This window comes from Pipistrellus kuhlii, unplaced genomic scaffold (genome assembly GCF_014108245.1).
Source record: "Pipistrellus kuhlii isolate mPipKuh1 unplaced genomic scaffold, mPipKuh1.p scaffold_m20_p_11, whole genome shotgun sequence".
NCBI lineage: Eukaryota > Metazoa > Chordata > Mammalia > Chiroptera > Vespertilionidae > Pipistrellus > Pipistrellus kuhlii.
In genome coordinates, this window is record NW_023425416.1 from 43,417,717 (window position 1) to 43,439,739 (window position 22,023).

Consider the following 22,023-nt stretch of genomic DNA (forward strand, 5'->3'; position numbering starts at 1 on the left):
TTTTGTCTGTTGTTGAATAAGGTTGGGGCACACTTGACTTCCAGGATGCATGTGAAATGCACAGAGTGTAAAACAGGCCTGGTTCTGAAGATGCCCTCACCCTCACCGGGATGCTCAGACCACTGAGGAAACCGTCACACCTAAATCTAGTCCTTTGGTTTTAGTGGGAGGAAATTATTTCTCCAATAAAAAGGACCGAGAAACTAATATCCTGCTTGCTGCTCTGACTAGTGGTTACATTAAGGGCATCTTCGAATTTAAGCATTTGCCATTGAAAGGTCACTCCTATTTTTTAGTTTTATTCTCTCTTAAAATGGACCTGTTAAATTTCTGTTTATTCCTTTAGCAGGTCACTGGTCCATCATTTAGAAAATGGACACTGTAGTATGGTGCATATGTTTATGTTTAGAAACTCAACCGTTCGGAAATAGTTTTCTGTCAATTCCTACACACATCATTATATTATAGGACCAGGGCACCAGGTTTTGTTTGGACTTCTCTTTTTTCTGTTGCTAAATTTTAATTTGATCTGTCTTTCCCTCTCACGTAACGATCATGGAATTTTCTTTTCCCTACATTGTGTATAAACACAAGAAAGCAGAGAAATAAGTACTAGGGGGATGGAAGCTAAGACGAAAGTCATTTGGTTCTCTGTGTGAAACACTAAGAAATCTTACATGGAGGGTGACTTTTTTTTTTTAATTAGCTTCATTTCATTTTCATGTGTCTTCTGCTCCCCGCTCCCCCCTAAGATTGATTGATGGCATCTCTTCAGCTTAAAAGTCTTGCTATCAATCTGTTTCTAGCGTTGAGAGTTGATCATTGCCGGGTGATAACTGCAGGACCGTGGCTTTGCGCTCCCCTCCTGGGGTGGATCTTGCCACGCTTGCACGCTCTGCCCCACTTGAACCTGCCATCGGGGCTCTTGGCGGCCGCTGCATCTCCCCAGCCCCAGAAGAGACCGTTAGCTCAGGATCCCAGGGTGCCAGGTTTCTCCCACAGGCAGTTTAACCCATGTCTCTCTTCTTCTGACCTTGATGCTGAACGGGCTCACTCTATTTGAAACCGAGGTGCTCTGGTGGAAAAGTACTGTGTGCTGCATGAGAATGGTTTCCACTCTGACTCTAACCTATTTTTTTTCCTTTTTCCTTTTTCATTTCCTTTTTTTTTTCTTTTTCCTAAAAATGGTACATATGTTTTCTTAAAATTTTCCTCCTTGGAGGGGAACAATGAGTTTTAAAATCAGGCAAGGATATAGAATCCCTTCAGCATATCCAGAACCTCTGATACAATCCTCTCTTTATTTTTCAGTCAGTTTGCTCCCAGGAAAGCCTTTTTGTGGAAAACAGGTAAAATGGAATTTGCTTTTTCATGTCTTTTAGAGGAACAAAGTGCGTCATGTGTGTCCTATATATTCATAGAGATATACATTTCATATATAAGCGTGTGCTTCAATATATGTATCAACAAATACATATATTTATGCGTACACACCTATTTATGTACACATATATGTGTTACTTAGCATGTCTAAACATTATTTCATTGAGAAGAAAAAATTCAGTCACTTCCAAACATGAGTTTAAATGTTTGCGTTATTTAAAGTCTCAATTTCTGGTTCTTCAACAGTTGTAATGGCTACTGGTCTCACCAGGCATGAAAAAGTATAAATGTTGAGACCCCACAGGAACTTGCAGTTTCATTGGCTTATTAACGAGGCTGCTAAAAGCACTTGTATATTTGGTATTAATAACTACTTCTGTGCTCCATTATTATACATAGCTATACAAATGATAATTAGAACACTATTGTTTTATGTATCTCATTCTAAATAACCTACCAGTCTTTATAAAAGGCCTAACTTGGGAATCTTCTCTAAACTAGTTTGGATTTAGCAGTACACTTGGTTTGGGAGTTAGTAGGAGGAGGTGGTTGCTACAAGATGAATAGGTTACAAAATTTATACAAAATCTGGAGCATAAGAGCAGAAATTTTTCAAATTTAGCTTATACCTTTTAAAAAATAGTTTCAAACTGACATAGGTATGAAAATGCTCCATTAATTTAATTGTAGATTTTTAGGGGGAAATAAGAATTCCACAGTCACTGTATTACTGGGTAAATTGGAATGGAAATATGGTTATTTTTAAAGAGGCAGTTACTTTTATTTTAAAAGTAGCAGTTAATTTTATTTCAGGTGTCAACTTAATGGGTGGCCCCTATAAAATTGATTAAAATGCAGATTGGTTGATTAAATTCCAAGACTTACAGAAAGTTTGAAATGGGCATTAGAAATGATTGGTGGGGGGAAAATGCAATCATTTATATTAGCAATTAGAAATCTTCAAGTAACTAAGTCTCTCAATTGAATACTCTTATTTTGGAAGAAAAGATTAATTTAGAAAACAAGTCTACATGACCATTCAAAAACAGTTTTAAAATTCATGCAGATTCAGACTGGTATTTCTTATTTACAGTATAGTTAAGAATCCACAAGCATTAACATCTTAGGAATAGTTCTGAATAATTCCAAAATTTTATTTCCTTACCAAAAAGATTAAGTGAGCATTTATAATTTAGTTTAGTGGAAGATCTTATTCCCTAGCCTTCTAGCCAATCATTTTCTCCTACTTTATTCTATAATTTTACTCATTTATTTGAGTTTTGTGCAAACATACTGCTAAAATACTGTGTCCCTTTTATTTAAATTAGGTTGTATTCATCAATATAATAATTGGTGACATACATACATTGCATATATGAATAAGTCTTGAAGTTCCCATAAAGCAAAAATTTAATAGAATGGACTTCCTACAAAAATAAATATCTCTCTCATATGCCTGCATTTGGAAAGTTAATATTTCACTATTCTTAAGAAATAAGGAATAACTTAAATATTACTCAAGAAAAAAAATAGTCACCACTAATACATTTAATTAAATATCTGTTATATCTATTGAATATATCAATTACTTTTCTTCTCCTCTTCTATTCCCTCTGTGTCCTCACCTCTTCCTTTTCACTTACTAACATAAGTGTTTGAATCCTAGGGTAGGAAAAAATCATGCTGACATTAATTTATTATGGCAAAATTAAATGTCATACAAATAAGACAGTATATGGGATTGATTTGAAAGACACGTGTGTTATACTAGAGTACGCTTCCATTTATTACCTTTAGGTTTTATGTCATAAAAATCATGTTTTTCATTTCCAGTAGGCTCTTGGAGGACAGTAACATATGCAATGAAACCTATAAGAAAAGACAGCTCTTTCGGTTGGTATGGTTTACTTTTCTAAAACTGTGTTTTCAGATTATGTGGCAGAATCAATGTTAAGTATAAGTGTATTGGTATAAAATATCTCTGTTCATGAAATAAAATATGTTCAGTTATCTCTTTGTAACTCTTGTTACAGAGCTAGGGTGGAAGCCATATTGGATAATGTGAGATCAGGACTGGAAGACCATTAGTACTTGGATACAATCCTTCAGCGGTCTTCCTTTGATTTTATGGTTGTTTTATTTTCTCAAGGGCTAACTTTAGAAGTACACTGATTTAACATTCCCAAATCTACTTTGGTGAATTACAGAGTTAAAATTTCTCTGGCAGGATGCAATTGTGTATACATTCCCAACACTGGAAACAAACCATTGATAACTCTATTTGAGTTCTTGTTTTTTAGCTATTACTATCTATCATGCTATTTCAAACAGTATTTTTTTTTTCAAGAACAGATTTTATTTCTAAGGAAAAATAAGAGATTTCTTCCAATTATAATGAATTACTTATGTTAAGATCTTTTTGTGGGCTATGGGTATTGGATTATATATGTACATATATGAACATATAATTAGCTATAATATTAAGTTATATTACATAATATAATTAAGTAACTATAATATAAATTATATATTTTAAGTTGTGACCTAGGCTAGAACAGAGGGATCATACCTATATCACTACTCTATTAAATGTACCTCTAGCATTCATTATGAAACTAAGGATATACGCAGTGCTCTTTATACACTTAATACCTAATATGTATATTAATATGTTACTGCTTTTGTGAATATTAGGATTCATCTCTGTTGTAGGACACGCAAAACAAAAGAAAGAAAACTCTTGCTCATTTAGAAGAAGAAGAAAAAAAAAAAAAACACCAAGAAAATAAATGTATTGTGTGCTTAGTATCTATCTCCCTGCAGTAAATCTGAACTTAGACCTCATCATTAGAAAAGGGAGAGTAACTGTTCCCTTTGCACTTTGGCAGCAACAAGACATAGGTTCTTTTTTTTTTTTTTTAACCTCCTTCATATTTCTAGGTTGCACTGCATAATCTAATGCCTTCCACTTGTAAAATTACATACCTTTCACACTTGAAGATTAAGGAAATAACCTTGCATTCTTCTCTCAAAAGCCCAAGGTAGGACTAGAATGTACCAATATTCCTACACTCACACACCATGACCTGGTTTGGTTAGGCAACATAGATAAAATGTGGGTCCTTGCCCCTGATTGGCCAGCTAGTTTCACTTAGCCCCAAATCTGGTCCCTAACCAGAGCTACCATCTCCTCAGATCACCATCCTGAATATGGACACCATTGCCCACCAAAATCTCCACGTATATTCATCCACACAATGGTAGAAATAATTCAAAGTGTGCATCGTACCTAACCTGGGGCGGGGGGGGGGGGGGGGGGGGGGGAGGAATCACTTTCAGGCAAAAAGGAAAATAAATGTTGTCAGTTATGTTAATCAGCACAGAAATAGACTACTCTAGGATCAAATTGTGCTTGAGCACAGATGGCTAGCTCCTTCTGATGGCCAGACATCTCATCACCCTTGTCTTCCTGGTTCCCAGTAGTCAGGGGCCCGGACTAGAAAGTCTCCGGAGCGTATGTTGTTATTGTTTTAATGATGCTTATGATGCCACACCCAAATAAATATGAAATTCAATTCTGGACCTCACCTTGCCCGTGTTAAGGAGAATAATCAATAGATAGAGCATTATAAAATGTGATTTCAATATGTAAATGTCTAAAGATCATAAATTAGAATTAGATGCACTATTCTGAATTTTATTAGTGCTGTCTCTAAAGCAGCAACATAAATTCTCTTTTTTCAAAAAAGATTTTTTTATTGATTTTTTAAGGAGAGAGAAAGGGAGACTATGAGAAACAGTCATGTGATAGGGAAACATTCAGTTACCTCCTGCACACCCTCTATTAGGGATCCAGCCCACAGTCCTGAGCATGTGCCTTGACTGGGACTTGAACCCATGACCTTTTGGTGCACTGGACAACTCTCAACTAACTGAACCTCATCTGCCAGGGCTTAAATTCCTTCATTGAACATGTGCAGATCTTGACTTAGGATGATGATTTGTGCTGGTGGAGAGGTAAAGAACTTAAGAAAACCTTAGGTTGCCTTATTAGCCAGGGGATATGGCACAAGTCTAGAGGAACTACACAGTGTTCTAGAAACAGTATGCCAGAGGGAAGGATGTAAATTACAGCACCCTAGCTTGCACCCAGGAATAGTGGCGGACACCTCCTTTGCAAAGAAAGCCCCCCCACACACACACACTGGCATTTAGGGGAAGTCTGGATTCCTCCCAGGGCAGGGCAGAGTTAACGGGGAGAGGGAACAGTGAAGCAGAATTAGTTAGGATCACTCCCATGTGGAGAACTTCCTTCTGACGCACCCTGTGTGCTGAGGTAAGAACCAGCTCAAATGTTTCTGATAATAAGCGTTCCCAATTAGCTACAGCTGAGACTACTGACACAGCCTTCGTACATTGACAGTTGCTAGATACTATTTAGGAAGGCTTTGTCTAAGATGGGTGCAATTAACCAGAAGTCAATGGGGAAAAGAGTGATGCTGAATTTGGAGATGGAGAGGGAGACAACCAGGGATGGAAAAACTCCTCTTTCTAGCAGAAAAGGAAACTTTTCCTCCAGGCTACCTCCTCTGGCTTTCTTACATTTCCAAGGACTTTAAGAACTAGAGTCACCCGGCCACCGGTGAGTGTCTGAGATTTCCTCCTCGCAACCTTGTCTTTTTTAAGATGGTCCTTGTTTCTAAAACGGGTCCTAAGGCCCTGAAAACAGAGGATGTTTGTAAGGAAATACTAACCAAGGACAGCAGGGCAGGAAGTGAATTTTGTTTGGTGAGTTTTCTGTTCCGCTTCCTCCCCTCACTTTACAAAGTTCCTATCACAGATGAGCTACGTCATTTTTATTAACTCTGGGTCCATTTACCTCCTTCCACTTTCATAAATAAAAGAAAAGGCTTAGTAAGTAAAGTTGAAGTAAAACCTAAAATGTTCTCTTCTGCACCTTCTGTACAATTTGGCGCATGTTTCAATAAGATATGCATACCCCTAGCTTTCCAAAGTCCATTATTATCCTTTTTCTATTCGAATTTTGAACAAGTGTGTTATGATCAGCAAAGCTAATGATCCCGTCTGTGAGATTTGGATCAAGCTGGAGTATGTCACATCACAGTCTTATGAAAATAGGGGTTCTATCTACTGCCTGTGATTTACGTCCCCATTTACTCATAATCCATAGGAACCTAAGGATATTTTAAGGATCCATTATTTCCAGCTGCAGAAAAGGCTTTGAAAATATTAAGTTGCTCTTTAAGCGGGTTGGAAACCAATGAAAATGCAAATTTCACCCCCTTTCTCTGGAAGAGACATGCCATTTGGTACACTGCTTCCAGATTCTCTGGAATCCTCAAAATTCACCTGTGGCTATTGGCTCTCTTCCAACCCATTCACTCCTTTTTCTATTCGAATTTTGAACCAGTGTGTTATTCCACCTCTGGAGCTTTGTTGTTTGTTACTTCCATGGATCCCCCTGGAATGTCTCATTGTTGCTAGCACCGGCTTCTCCATGTGAGAAGGATTAAAAGCTCCTTCCTCTGCCTGTGAAGGGTAAATCCCTGGGAAACAGTCTCACCATCAGCCAACCGGCAGTGCCTGTAATTTCTGGGCTGTCCGTCAAAGCTTTCATTAGTCATAGCTCATGACGTAAGAAAATACATTAATAAATGGTCTTCCTAAAACTGTGCATTTCCCATAGTCCAGTGGTCAGCAAACTGTGGCTCAAGAGCCACCTGTGGTCCCTTAATATTTTAGCAAAGGCCAGCTTAGAAGTACCCTAATTACATTAATAACAATGTACCTACCTATACAGTTTAAATTTAAAAAATTTGGCTCTCAAAAGAAATTTCAGTCGTTGTACTGTTGACATTTGACTCTGTTGACTAATGAGTTTGCCGACCCGGAAGGAGAGAAAACTCTTGGATAGGTGTTGCTGAGTATCATCCAAGATCCCAGGTGTTTCCAAACATTGATTCTTTGTTGATGTGGGGTCGGGAGGCTTGATCCTCCCTCGACTCCACCACAGAAGTCTCCAATTATGTTTTCCACCCTATTTTTCTAGTTGTTTCTCCTCCACCGGCAGAGGGGTCAGGGGTCGTGCGGCATTATCAGTTGGGTGTTGCTCTGTCTGTAACCCGTTCTGTGTGATGCGTCCGCCCATCAGTGAGGCATCCGTGGCCCTGCTTGGGAGGCAGCAGGTCTGCTGCAGAGGGTTGACGGGAGGGGTCTTGTGTAGACTACTCTTTGGAGAAAAGTCCCACTGTGTGTCCACAACTGCTCCTGGAAGGTAATCCTGTCCCCATGCCTTTTTCTGCCGGCCGTGCTGCAGGGGCAACCGAGATGGCTCGGGGAGAACGTCGGGGAGCCGGCAGAGTAGCTCGGAGAATGAACTCAAGTGGTGCGACCACCAAAGGGCCTGGAGCAGCACAGACTCCGAAAGCTCCAACCGCAACCTCAGGCCCGCCATGACCAAGACGGCGAGCTTCGGGGGCATCACGGTGCTGACCAGGGGTGACAGCACGTCCAGTAGCAGGAGTACCGGGAAGCTGTCCAAAGCAGGTAGTTAGCACTGGGGGGGTTTAAGTCCTGTGGTGGTTTCTGAAGTCTATCCCTGTGGCTTTGAGTAAACTAATGATGATGGTATTCATCTGGGATAGATTGAGGCCAGACGGTACAATTTAAATCAGTGGTCGGTAAACTGCGGCTCGCGAGCCACATGCGACTTTTTGGCCCCTTGAGTGTGGCTCTTCCACAAAATAGCACGGCCTGGGTGAGTCTATTTTGAAGAAGTGGTGTTAGAAGAAGTTTAAGTTTAAAAAATCTGGCTCTCAAAAGAAATCTCAATCGTTGCACTGTTGATATTTGGCTCTGTTGACTAATGAGTTTGCTGATCACTGGTTTTAATACCAGTACCTCCGCTGGCTAGCTGTGTGTGAAAGTCCAATTATTAACCTCTCTAATCTCTAGTTTCCTTGTTTATAAAATGTAGGTTATAATAGAATATTATTCTAACCCTCCTCCATAGACTATTCTCACTTATATTTCAATGATTGATATAAAAATGGTTACCAAGGCACCTGCACAGGGCAACTATCCTGTGAAGGTTAGCTTTTTAAAAGTCTAACACTATGAGTTATTCCATAAAACTACATTATGGTAACTTTGGTATTAGTAGTTTCCATTCCTGTTTTGGTATAATGTTAGTATGATCCTGGGCAAGTTAGTTAACCTATGTGAGCCTCAGTTTTCTCATCTGAGAAATGGGAATAATAATAATAGCACCAATATTTCAAAGTTATTGTTAAAACCGAGAGTTAATATACTCAAAGCAATACTTGGCAGGTTGTTAGCCCTCAATAAGCACCAGTTCCTATTTGGTTTTTTTATTGTTGCCATGCAATGTTTCCATCCTTGATTTGCAGATAAGGAGAGTGGTCCTCAAAAGGTTTAGAGTTTCCAAGTAGCCAGGTCCATGCATCTGGGTTTTATTGTGTGTATGTGTGTGTGTTTTTCTGGATTTTGTGTGTGTGTGTGGGGGGGGGGGTGTTGTTGTTTGTTTGTTTTTTGTAGTGTTTTTTTCTTCTAAGTGAATAGGGATCTTTTGAGTTTGGTAGTTCAAGTTTGCATGGGCAGGCTTTGGAAGTTCATAATGATGAGAGAGCTTGAACCATTAACTTGAAACAAATTTAAACTGATGGAAGTATCAACACCATGGACTTCACGAGTCTACAAAATACCCCACATGTTCTTCCATTTTTAACTTCTTTTTCCCAAGAATCTCTCACCATCGCTTTCAAATGTTTATGATTAAATACTTCATAAAATCCTAGGAAGGTAACAGATGGCCCTTAAGTAGCACTCCATGAACTCAAGTTTTTATTGGTATTCATCGGTGTATTTGTTTATTATTTTTATTGAATTTACTGGCGTGAACTTGGTGAGTGAAATTGTATAGGTTTCAGTTGTATAATTCATCACCTGTATCAATAAACTGTGTTCATCACCCCAAGTCAGGTCTCCTCCCATCACCATTTTAGTTTAGTATGTACTGTCATTGTTTTGGTTGGTTTGGGTCTTCGGAAGTGGGGAGGCCCTGACTCCCAGCTAGGATGTGGAGGGAGTACTGATATTCCCTAATAGGCCCTGGGTCTCAGGGTACACTGGGGGTGCATTCAGGGCCTGGGGTCGCAGGTGAGTGGCAGGCCAGAGACAGGAGGAGAATGGTGAGTGGGCAACACCAGCCAGAGGTTAGACATGGGCTGCCCTAGGCTGTGAGTACTTTCCCCACCAAACATGCTAGGGGTGTTCTATGAAATCTAGGCTCGTTATGCTAATCGTTTAACATAATTATGTTGTTGATAGACGCCTCCAGAGAAATTATCTCATGTTTTCCCACATAGGCAGAAAATTAATAGCATTTAGTCATAGTCACTCCTTTAAATGTAGGTATCTTGCTTCTTGGAACGACTCAGGTGAGCGCTCACACTGCCTCCTGTCATTTTTTATTCACCAATTGGAGGATTCTGGGTTTCTAACTCTAATTAATTGCTCTTGGTGTGTCCCAGTATTGCAGCAACTGAAGTTAAGAAAATCCACTGTGGTGCACTTAAGCACTTGTAAACTAAGAAAGGCTCAATAGTTTTACATCTTCTTAAAAGGCAGAAACCAAGTGCCTTAAATGGCGCCCTTGAAAATTCCAGTACACCTAAAGAGCTCTTATGATTTTTAAATTAATCGGCATTCTCCATGCACCAACCCCCAATGCCCTCCAAAGCAAAGCTTTTTGGAAACATTTAAAACACCTCAAGAATGCTAAAATGCCACGTTCTTTGAAGAATGGTCAGAAATTGTAAGTGCTTCAGACATTTTTTTTTTTCAAATCTAAGTGTTTCCATTTGAAAGCTTGTCTAAGTGCAGGAATGGAAAGAAAAAAAAAAAGTAAACATAATAATAAAGGGGATCAAGATAGGCTGTCAGCACAAACTCACAATTTCCCAAGCTGCTTTTTATGTAGCAGAGCTGTTCTGCTGTCGGGAAACTTCAGAGCAGCACAAGTTTCCAATTTTTGCCCTCATTGTGCACAGTGGGCTTGCAAACAGTTCTTTACCGTCTCAGAAACCGAGTCTGGAGCAGTGACATTTCGGGTGCTCTTCTCCTCTAATGACATCGGTTGGCGCTAAGTAGGTTGTATAGACAATAAGAGGACTTTTCCCAAGTGGGAAACATGTTTTGCTACATTTCGGAGAGAGCATATTACTGAAATCTGAACATACAAGCACAATCTCTGGGGCTTGGGCTGCCTTTTTCCTGTTGCATCCCCCTCACTGAGCACATGGCCACTGCACAGATGTCCAGCACACGTTCTTGGGAATGGATGACATCACCACGTCATTACATTCTCCTTGGAGTGAGAATCTGAATGGTGCTTGAGCTCCAACCTTGGCAGTTTCTTGGCGGTGGTGATGTGGTTGAAAAATAGGAGTATGACCCCTATTTTTTTCTCTCCATTTCTCGATCATCCAGTCCTCTTGACCTCCACAGTAGGGGTCCTTACTTTTCGCTGCATCAGTATCACATGAAAGATTTCTTAATTTGTTCAGAATCCATGCCTGGAGAACAACTGTTCTAGAGAAATAGATAGCCTTCTGTTTTGTTTTAATTATTGTACATAGCCTGGCATCTTGTTTTCTAGATGCAAGGTTATTCTTGCTGCCCCCTTCCTAGTCTACACCCTAGAGTATTCTTTTTAAATTGTTGAAAATTAGTGTTTTGTTTTGTTTTTTAAGCCAATGCAAGACACCTCATCTTGCTGCCACTCCTCTTCTGCTTGTTTATTTTCACCATTACACTGATGCATCGTGGATATTTTCTTCTGCCTTGCAATACTTGATCTGAAAACATTTTCTTAAATTCAGAAAAAGAATACTTATGTTACTGGGTTCTTAAAAAAGAAAGACTGCATGAGATGAGTTAGACAGGCAAAGAAGACTTTATCTCATAATTGTTGCAATAGGAGTTACCACTATAACAATAGGGAATGGAGATTAAACTCAACCCTGTTAAACAAAAAACAGGAGAGCATTAGTGAGCTGGTGGAAAATGCTGGATGATGTTAGAGAGGTGGTTGGTCAATGTGATTGTACCATCTGTGTTTGCTAATTGGTGTTTATCAAAGCCAGGTTCTTACCCTCCCACAGAAACTGATAGACAAGGGCACTATTCTTTTTTTTATTTTCTTTATTGATTAAGGTTACATATGTGTCCTTATCCCCTCATTACTCTCCAACACCCCCAATCATGCCTTCACCCCCCTGTTGTCTGTATCTATTGGTTAGGCTTATATGCATAGCTAAGATTTGGAAACAACCAAGTGCCCATCAGCAGATGAGGGGATTAAAATACTGTGGTACATCTACACAATAGAATACTATGCTGTGGTAAAAAAGAAGGAATTCTTACCATTTGCAACAGCGTGGATGAAACTGGAGAGCATTAGGGCATTATTCTTTTTAATCTCATTTTAAAGGGATGGCTCCCAAGTCCTCACTAGCTCATACCTAAGATCAGAGTTCTGACATGCCTCATTGGCCTCCAGCTCTTTCTCACTGTCTAGCCCCTCCATCCAGACACAGGCATGATCATTTTTATATGACCTTACATGTTGGGGGTCAGAAGGTTTATTATATGATTACTCTTATTGTAGTTGTTGTTGTTCAGTCTCTACTAGTGTCAAAGTTGGACTGTAACATCAAATTATACATGGCAAGTCCTCAAATTCTACAGTTTCCACTGGGGCTGTGATTTCTGGATCAGAATATCAGTGATGTAGTCTCAGAATTACTCCTCACATTTTCAAAATTCTGTGTAGATCTTTTATTCTTCCCTCCACCATATGTTATTCAGAACCACATTCGTATTTTAAACTGGTTAGCTGGAGCATCCTGAATTAACCTGAAAGTTTATTAATGTTAAGAACCAAGTCATGGAAAAAGAAAAATTTCCAAATTGAGAACATCTGTGGTTGTCCATGGTATACTCATATGCATGCTTTTAGGAGGCAGTTGGGTCCTGGTTAAATCTATATTATTCTGCCAAGAACAACCCCTAGCTCTGTGATTCCCTAGCTCTGTGAGTCAACTTGAGTTACCCAACTTCTCTATGCTTCAATTTCCCTATCTATATATGCAGTAATAGTACATACTATTAGGGTTTATCCAGTGGCCACACATACTGAATGCTCAAGAAAAATCACTATCCTCTTCCCCCTCCTCCTCCTCCTCCTTCTTCTCCCCCTCCTCCTCAAAAACGAGCACTCTCCACTGGCCCCTCTTCCTTATAATGGCCTGTTCTATTCCTATCCCTTATTTTCAAAGAATCCCAGTTTAGTTTGAGGGTACGTTTTAAGAATCTTGAAAACAAGGTTAATGTATGTGTTAAATATGTTAACCTTTAATGCCATAGAAGAATGCATTTTTTAATGCCCAAAGTCAATAGTGTGTGCTAATAATTTAAAAATTTTATTGTACTGCATTCATGCAATCTGTGGTAGCATCCAAATTACTCATTGGCTTAAATTCACAGATATGTAAGTTTTGTTTGGTGTGCTTTCTCTTGGATGTTCTGGTTAATAATCTGGTTGATGCCCAGAATGGCCATGGTCAAGGTCCCTGCAGCTACTTGACTCTGGTTACAGGGAAGGGCCACTGTTGACTAACGGACATGGATGTAGCAACTGTTTCTTTGCCCCAGAGAAAGGAGAGGGAGATGATTATGGCTAGATTTCACCTTGGGAGCTCCTGCACACTGACCTAGTCACCTACATGTGAGAAAGCCACAGTCCACAAGCATCCCAAAGACTTAACTATTCTGTGTCACTTAAAGGATGCTTCATTATTGTCATGAAGACCAAACCCTCCTTGGTCCACCTTTTGACTGTGTTAATAAGATTTCTGCAAATGTGTGAACTACAGTGCGGAGCTTAAGCTCTCCCAGTAGGAATGATCCACTCCTACTCATTTCTGGGGGGGAAAGATGATTTCCAGCTCTGTGCCTTCACCTTTTAACTTTATAGATGTTGAAGAACCAGTATTTAAGAACCATCTGTATGAATAGCATATCACAGGACTCCTTAAACTGGTCTCTTGAAGCTCTATTTCAGCCATTTTATCCTCATAACTCCAGTTCAGTAAAACATTCCCATGGCTTTAATTACTCAGGGTGATGGGGGTTTTCAGGCACTGAGTGCAGAGCTTTAGGGTACCATTTATCAGTTAGTTAATCACCCTAGGGCTTATGAGAAAGCTAAGAGAGTGTTCACTCTTAATCTCAGTTTTTAAGGAAATTGACACATCTGAAAACTATGTATCAGATTTCAATAAAATATGAGCCCAAAATGTGGGAAGGGCATTTATTATTCCTACCCTGCAGCACTTACCCTAAACTCCTTAATGATGGATTACTTAAAGTAGCATTTAGACCCAGAGCTGTGGTTTTTGTCCTCTTTTCTTTGATAAGTGACATGTCTATTTGTATCTCTGTGGCAGGTTCTGAGTCGTCCAGCAGTGCAGGCTCCTCAGGATCGCTGTCCCGCACCCATCCACCTCTGCAGAGCACACCCCTGGTCTCGGGCATGGCAGCCACTTCTCCTGGCTGTGTGCCCTATGCGGAGAGTGGCATGGGGGGCCAGGTCGGACCAGGCAGCACCAGCTACATCCTCCTGCCACTGGAAGCTGCCACAGGCATCCCGCCCGGAAGCATCCTTCTGAATCCGCACACAGGTTAGTGCACCATTTCCTTTGCTTTGCCAGGGACTCAAGGCCAGAATTTTGTTCTTGTGCTCAGTCTTGGGATTTTGTTAGCCAGTTGTTTAACAATTTTTGAGCAGGAGAGCTTGGTGCATGTACTTCTACAGAGGATCTGGATTTAGGATCTGTTGCTATAATTTACATCTTCATACTAATATCAGTATTGATGTAGCTACTATATAGATATAGATGCTTCCAGAAATGCCCACTGTTCTCTGTCTGCTCTTCACTGACCAAAGTGTTTCCCATGTATTCCCAGGAAATAAGATCTGGGATCAGTGGGTGATGAACTGGGATACACTCATGGAAACTTGGTGTTTCTCAGAATAAATCCCTGCATAGCAAAATATTCATGAAATATTTTGGATGCTGAGACACTTTTAACATCATAACAGGCTATGATGTTAGAAGTGTCTCAGCATCCAAAATATTTCATGAACTTGAGACATTAATTGAGACACAATGGATTCTTGACTATAGCAGATATTCCTAATCTTGCCACTTCACCCAGTTCCTATTGGACAATAAGGAACATCAGAGGTGAAGAGGGTACAGAGAGCAAATTCTGGTGTACTTTAGAGATTTTAGACCTAATCTGGTTTGGGTAGAGTTTGGAAAAGTGGCCACTTCCTGATTATAGTTTCTTCAAAGGCAAAAGGCTATTGGCTCTTAGTTGTTGTTGTTGTTGTTGTTGTTTTTTTAATTTCTCTAGCATTTGGTTGACTTCCATAGACCCAGAGCACTGAGCCAATAGGTGGATGAGCGTTTGCTTTATGAGGGAGACTTCCCACGCTGGGCAATGCTGCCCATGCCTCCAAAGCCATTGCCAAACTACAGATGTTCTGATTATCATGATCCCGAGGAGGAGGAAGGGGCTGCTACTGGCCAGAGGTAGAGGCCAGAGGTGCTACTAAACATCCTACAATGCCCAGGTCAGCTCCTTGCGACATGGGTACACAGCCCCAAAATGTCAGCAGTGCAGTGGTTGAGAGAGCCTGGGTTGGAAGATTTAACTTTGACTCGTGACTTCCTCAGAAGCCTTTGTAGTGATTGAATTGTCTCAAAAATATATCTGAGGTTTGGTTGAGGTTATTGCAATGTACTTCTTTGACGTGCTAAACTTGAAAACGCAAAACCAGATATGACTCCCATAGAAATGATCCGACTCCATCTTCTCACATATATGGTGCTATCAGCCATTAGGAAATTCAGAGAAACATGAGAATGATAGTAAAATAGCTACCTGAGTAATTGCCACAGTTTCATGAAAACATGTGGCATGTTCTCAAGGCACGGCGTTTGCCTGAGACGCTTTGAAAATGCCATCAGCTTTAGGGAAAAAGAAGGCGTAATCATTTTATTGAAAACCATCTGAAAGCTCTCTGATTAGATACTTCTAAGGAGAATATTAGATTGCCTTTTATCTTATTTGGATCATCGAAAAGCACTATAAAATAAATTAAAAGAAAACCAGCATCCTATTCATTCCTCTGCGCGCTGACTCTGTTGACGTAAATTCTTTCTCTCTTAATTGAGATGGTGGGCTCGCAGAGAAGAGCACAAAACTAAGCATTAGTTTTGAGTCGTTTCATTTTCAGCCAAATTGTGGAGCATTTCAGAAAAGCACAACAGAGCATTTTTCGGGTATAATGCGAGAATATCACTTGTAATGACAGTGTGGCTGTGCATTGTATGTGTATATTATCATCTGTAATCTTGTTTACAGAAAAGGAAAGCAAGCGCTTTCTGGTGCCAAGTCCTAATTCTTATTCATCGGATGGAGTCATTTAGAGCTGTTGTCAAAATCTCTCCTTTCAAAAGGGATCCTAGCTCAGGAGTGGGATCTAATAAACAGCTTTGCCATACACACTGCTCCCATCTGACAAATGCTAGACCTTAAACTGTCCCTGGACAAGAAGGAGAATGTATTCGTACATTGTATACTATGGTTGAGTGGAGAGATGTAAGGTGGCTTATGATGTGTCTTCCTTTACAGAATGTTTTTGTAAATTGAAAATTGCACATAATTCTATGTATGTGTGTGTGTGTGCGGGGGGTGTATATGATCATGTCTGTCTGCCTCTCTACCTGTCTAATCTCTTATGGGACTCTCCTCCTGAAACTGGAAATCTGCCTACTTTGGGCTGGAACTTCTCTTTCTCTGTCATTTCTGTGAATGAAATCCATCCTTCTCATCCTCTGCCAAATACATAGTAGAAACTCCTGGCTGTTAGGAACCAAGAGGATATAACTACTTTGCTTCTTATGTCCATTTTTGGGGGGTTTGTTTCCTTGTTACCAGCACATTTATATGCTCCAGTGGGAAGGGACCATATTTGACTTTTGTTTTATTATACTTCCCTGTATTGTTTTACTTCCCTAGATTGGATACAAATTAGTCTTAAGCATTGTGCTTAGGCATGGGTGCTCAATAATCACTTTTAATTGAAATATTATCAAATATGTATGAATAGGGAGCAGTTTTTCATCTAATGTCTCATATTTGAGAATGTGGTTCAGGTATGAAATTAGGATTGATAAAATATCTGTTTTAAGCAGGAGTAAGACAAGCAATGATTTGAAAATACGAAGTGCCTGCCAGTCATGTCTTCTAAATCAACAACCAAACTTCCTTTGTCAGCACAATTGACTTGGCTCTTGCTAAGCACTAAATATTTGGGCAAATATCCTTGCAGTTCCCCAGATAAGTTCCCATTTTGTCTGGCCCTAGACACAGTGCTCAGGACCTTGGATCTGTTCTTCCTTTGCTTTTCAGGCACCTGGAGGCTCTTCCAAAGTTCCCCCTCTGTTGGGTCCTGTCTTTGCAAGGTGAGCCTGTTCTGAGCCTTGATTTGGATCTTTCTTGGACTCAGCCTCCTTTCGGAAATTTCTAGCAGAAACTCAACTTTGTTTGGCTATTTTCTTTTCAACTCAGTGCTATCCAGAGATGCCAGTTGCCTTTGGCATCCCTCAAGTACTTGTCAGTGCTGGGGGAGGTTGTCATTCCACTTTGCTTTGCCTTCATCTGTACAGGTACTGACTGTGTGATGTGAGGGCTGCCTCCAGGGACTTCACTTTGAACAGCCCTGTGGTCTCGATGGGTCTCCGTGACCCTCTCCTTTTTTTCTCTTTCACAAGACTTCTAGCATCTATTCACCCAAACTGCTCCCACCTTTGTCTTAAACGCCCTGTGACGTTTCCATATGCTACCTATAACATTATCTTTGCAAGATCTGGATGAATCCTTGCCTGTCCATAATCACCAGCTCCCTTATAATCTGACTAGAGGCCCGATGCACGAAATTCATGCAAGGGGCTCGGCCCTGGCAACTACCATGGCTTGCCTTGGCCCTTGCAGCCCCAGTTTCATCCAAAAGGTCATCTGGAAGGACGTCAGGTCAAATTAGCACATTATGCTTTTATTATTATAGATTGATCACCTTCTAAACCCTAGGAAAGCAAAATCTCTCTCACCCCCTTTCTTTCTTTTAAAGCAAATACCCTCCTGCCAAGCACATGGCAGATGCACCTTGGTATTAAGAACCAAAAGCACGTGACTACTTTGCTTCCTTGTGCCAGTTGCCCGTGGGTTCACTTTCTTGTTACCGGCATATTTATAAGCTCAGAATTTCTGAGGACAAAGAGTCATACTTTGTTGTGTTTTTATTTTTGGTTTTGCATCCTGGAATGGATAACAAGGTCTTCATCACTGTGCAGGGCTCGATAAGTATATATTAGTAAAATAATACCCTTTACACATCATCCATGTTGTGAGGAGAGTGGAGCCATGATCCGCCTAATGTCATGTATCAGAGAGGAATGAGCACTCTGCAGGGAACCTTTCCTCGGCCCTGGCTCAGCGCACAGCACAGGCTCACCTCTGTGACTGCACTCCCTGTACTTGTGCCAACACACGTGCCAGACCTGCTGGGCATGCCAGTGAAGGCCCTGACATGAAGACATCTTCTGAGCCGGAGAGTCCCAGGGTCAGTGAGCTTTTCTGTCCCCTTTGGACTTCAGCTGTCATTCACACTGACTGCTTCTACTCAGTGGTCATTGCATCTGGACAGTGGAAATGGTAGAACCCAGAGGGTGATCACTGCCCAGCTTGAAAACCAAGAGTTACCCATCCTTGCTCTCTTAGGAAATCATTTGTTCTCTTTCCTGGCATCCACCTCACTGCTTTAATTTTCCTCCATTAATTTTACCTCTCCTCAAATCAATCTTTCATACTTTCTTCTCCTTCCAGAAAACCTGCCATCACTATCTCCCCAAGTGGATTCTTAGTACTTTTCCTATGTAATTATTTAGAAACACATATTTCTGGACCACAGCATATTGACAGTATTTCAAACAGGGGATCTAAATTGTATCAAAAAGAACACCTGACTATCTGCAGTTATGTTTTTCACCCTAATTATGCTCAGCTTTTCACACTTCCTGGGGATGTTGAAAGTCAGATAGAATAGATTCTTTTAGTTTGCTATTATTGGGTGCATGTTTGTATGTTTGTATATTTGTGTAAGCACATAGACTAATTTTAAATTTTCATGTAAAGTTGCTATCAAGATTTAAAAAAAAATATTAGCTACCTAAATTTTTCCTCTTTTAAAGATACAAAAAATGGGATGGAGGTGGGGGCACTAAAGATTTGTACACTAAATGGGCTAATGGAATTGAAGGGGGGGGGGAATTAAACTACTTTTCATATTTCCCCAAATTTTTGGTTTGTGGGGGAAAATGGGTTGCATATTTAAAATCCAGAAGAAAGCTATTTTTTGAAAGAGATAAAATTAAATGACAGTGACAGGAAAACAAATATCTATAAAGAACATTAGGAAAAAAAATGCCACTCAACTTAGTGATTGTTCTGTGAATATAATTCTGGCACATTTGCTTCCATGACAGCATGTGTGATTGGTTATGAAACTGTTATCAGTTCTGGCAGGTATGTTCATGAAAATGCAGCATAAAGTTTCTTGTTACACACACACACACACACACACACACACACACATCTGGAATGACATTTCCTGGGAATGATGGGGAATGCTAAGCTCCCATATGGTTCCTAACTGAGCTGAAGTCCAATCCATTGCTCTTTGCCTGTGAGAACTTGGTTTGATTTCACTACAACGCCAGCATTTGCCTCCCCAACCTATCCCAGTTTCCTTTCTTAATGTCATTGACAAAATGCACAGGTGATGGGCATGATCTGCACACATCTGACGTGTGGACTTAGTAAATATTTGCATGTGTGAATGCCTGTGTGTAAGCATCACCCAGCGTAAGACACAGAGCTTGACTAGTCTCCCAGTAGCGTCCCTCATGGTCCCTTAGAGACACCACTATCCTGAATTCCATCGCGTTGGTCAATGATGCCTGATCTTGAATGAAATGGAAATGGAATTGTACTGTAGCTGCCCTTTGGGGACTGGTTTCTTTCACTGAGCAAACATTATCTAATTAACTTAGCTCTCATTTGAGAACAGTTTGTTCTTTGTTGTTAAATAGAATACAGACTATCATTTCCTTTGGGTCAGGTTTTATATTCCCCTCTCTGTTCTCTTTTTGGTGATTGCCATTGTTAATTTTTCTCGCCTTGCTGGTGATCTTTGGTTGTTCTTCACATATGTTATAAAAGCAGAAGACCAGTGTTCTTGGCCATCACGTGCCCCTTGCCTGGATCATATGTTCCTGCAAGCTCTGCACATTGAACAATGAGAGGAGAGACTGCAGATATGTGCTTGCAAGTACTCAACAAGCTGCCTCTGCCCAACTCCAGGAGTGGGGGGCCTCCTCAGAGACACCAGCTTCATGCTGGGAGTCCTCCTCTTCCTGACATTTCGCTCAGATCCCTAGAGAATAGTTTTGTGGCTTTACCTCAAGGACAAACATACCCACTGCTCCCTTTCCCATAGGGTAGTGGGGGCTATGGAAAAGGGAAGGAAGGACTCACACAGTTTGCCAGTCCATTGCCCCATAGTCTGATCCTCCTCATTCTTTATCTACCAGTCCTGGGTGTGATTTCATCTTGAAACATGGTCCCCACCTCTTGTGCATGGCTTGTTAACTTTCCAGTGATGGGTGGATCTTTCCCCTGCTACCTCAGTGCCCCAGCCACTCTTTATGTAGACTTGGCTGATGGGCTTCAGCTATTGGGTGTGATGCAAATTGAATGGACTTTGGAGTCACCCTGACCAGGGTCCTTTCCAGGTCCAGTCACTTACTGTTTTTGTTGTTTGTTTCTCAGTAAGTTGCTTGCTCCCTCTGAGCCCTAATTTCCTTGCCTCTAGTCAGGTGAGATTGCATATCTGTGAGTTGTGGGAAGAGCTGAGGTCATGCATGGCAGGTGCTTGCCACTGTACCTGCCACGTTGGAAATCTATGGGTCCTCCTTTTTATCTCCCCCCTCCCATGTCTCTTTTGCTATCCTCTTTTCTCTCCAGCTCCTAATTCCTATCATCTTGTTCAGGGCTTTCATTTCCTTCCTCACAGAGTCAAGATGAGGCTCCAATACTACTAGCCTGTAAGCTCTAGAACAGCGGGCGCTAACTCTCGGACCACCAGTGGTCCACAGAGCACCACTTGGCGACTGCTGCTCTACAACACTCCCCAAATAATCCCAATAAAAAGGCAAAATGCCACATTTCCCTTTGCCATTACCAGATGATTCCGTGACAAATTTATTATGCGCGACCTTTAAAATCTAAACTCCTGCACTCCCCCGTGCACCTATTCAGGGAAGCAAGAGGATGGGTGTGGTGTGTTCTGTTGAACATGTGTTTGTAGAAATGACAATGACACTGCATTGGTGACCAGGCCAGTGGAAGCTAAACAAATGTATTGGTAGCGTGTAATGAAAGCTGCAAAAGGAAAGCAGCCGCTCTGGGTGTGTGGTGCCCCTGAGAGCTGTGAGGTCAGGCAGCAAACACAGAGCTTCCTGCGGACTGCTTCTCCACTGGGGCTCTGCACTCAGCCACCCCAGCTTTGGCAAATCTCCCAAAGTGGGTGGACTTCTGTGCTGCTGCTTCCATTGCTCTGGCCTTGCATTGTTCTCCAGGTTAAGCTCTTGGCTAAGAAACAGCCAATCTTCCCAGGGTGAAGGTGGGGTGCCGTGGATTCCCACTGCCTCTCCTTGTTACCTGAGGTTGCTTTCTTGTGGTTTTGTGTGTGTGTGTGTGTGTGTGTGTGTGTATGTTTGTTTGTTTGTTTTTGTGTGTGTTTTGTTTTTTTTAAATTTCAGAGAGGGTGAGAGAGAAAGGTAGAAACATCAGTGATGAGAGAGAATCAATGATTGGCTGTCTCCTGCACTCCCCACACTGGGGAGTGGAGCCCACAACCCAGGTCCATGCCCTGACCTGGAATTGAATGGTGACCTTCCGGTTCATAGGTTGATGCTCAGCCACTGAGTCATGCTGCCTGAGCAGGTTGCCTTTTTAGTATGTATCCGTGTGGCTCTTTCTGACAAAAGAGAGCTGAGAGCTCCCCTGGACCAAGCTCTGTCTGGCTCCATTGCAGGCCAGCCCTTTGTGAATCCCGACGGAAGCCCTGCCATCTACAACCCCCCCGCCAGTCAGCAGCCCCTGCGCGGCGCCGTGGTGGGGCCGGCCCAGCAGCAGCCCCGGCAGCAGCCCTCTCCGCAGCCGCAGCAGCAGGTGCAGCCCCCGCAGCCGGCCATGGCGGGCCCGATGGTCACTCAGGTGAGGAGCTGGTTGGAAGGCAGGGGGGTGCTGTCCAAGACAGAGACTGCGGTCTTCAGTATTCTCTTCCATCCTCTCCTAAGTCAGACCTGGCAGCCTGGGTCCTTAGTTGCAGGGTGACAGGAT

General features: G+C 41.4%; 1 protein-coding gene across 13 annotated transcripts in view; it reads left to right on the top strand.

Moving 5' to 3' along the window:
- Positions 1–22,023, top strand: part of ARPP21 (cAMP regulated phosphoprotein 21) — a 142,561-nt gene that overhangs the window by 69,290 nt on the left and 51,248 nt on the right. For 3 of the 13 annotated variants that reach the window (XM_045579364.1, XM_045579363.1, XM_045579370.1), the window contains 5 exons: positions 1,312–1,349; positions 3,217–3,276; positions 7,721–7,953; positions 13,935–14,168; positions 21,716–21,897. In XM_045579364.1, the coding sequence (XP_045435320.1) occupies positions 1,312–1,349; positions 3,217–3,276; positions 7,721–7,953; positions 13,935–14,168; positions 21,716–21,897 (747 nt within the window). The remainder of the gene's footprint in view (positions 1–1,311; positions 1,350–3,216; positions 3,277–7,720; positions 7,954–13,934; positions 14,169–21,715; positions 21,898–22,023) is intronic. The other 10 variants (XM_045579365.1, XM_045579371.1, XM_045579366.1 and 7 more) reach the window with 5 other exon arrangements.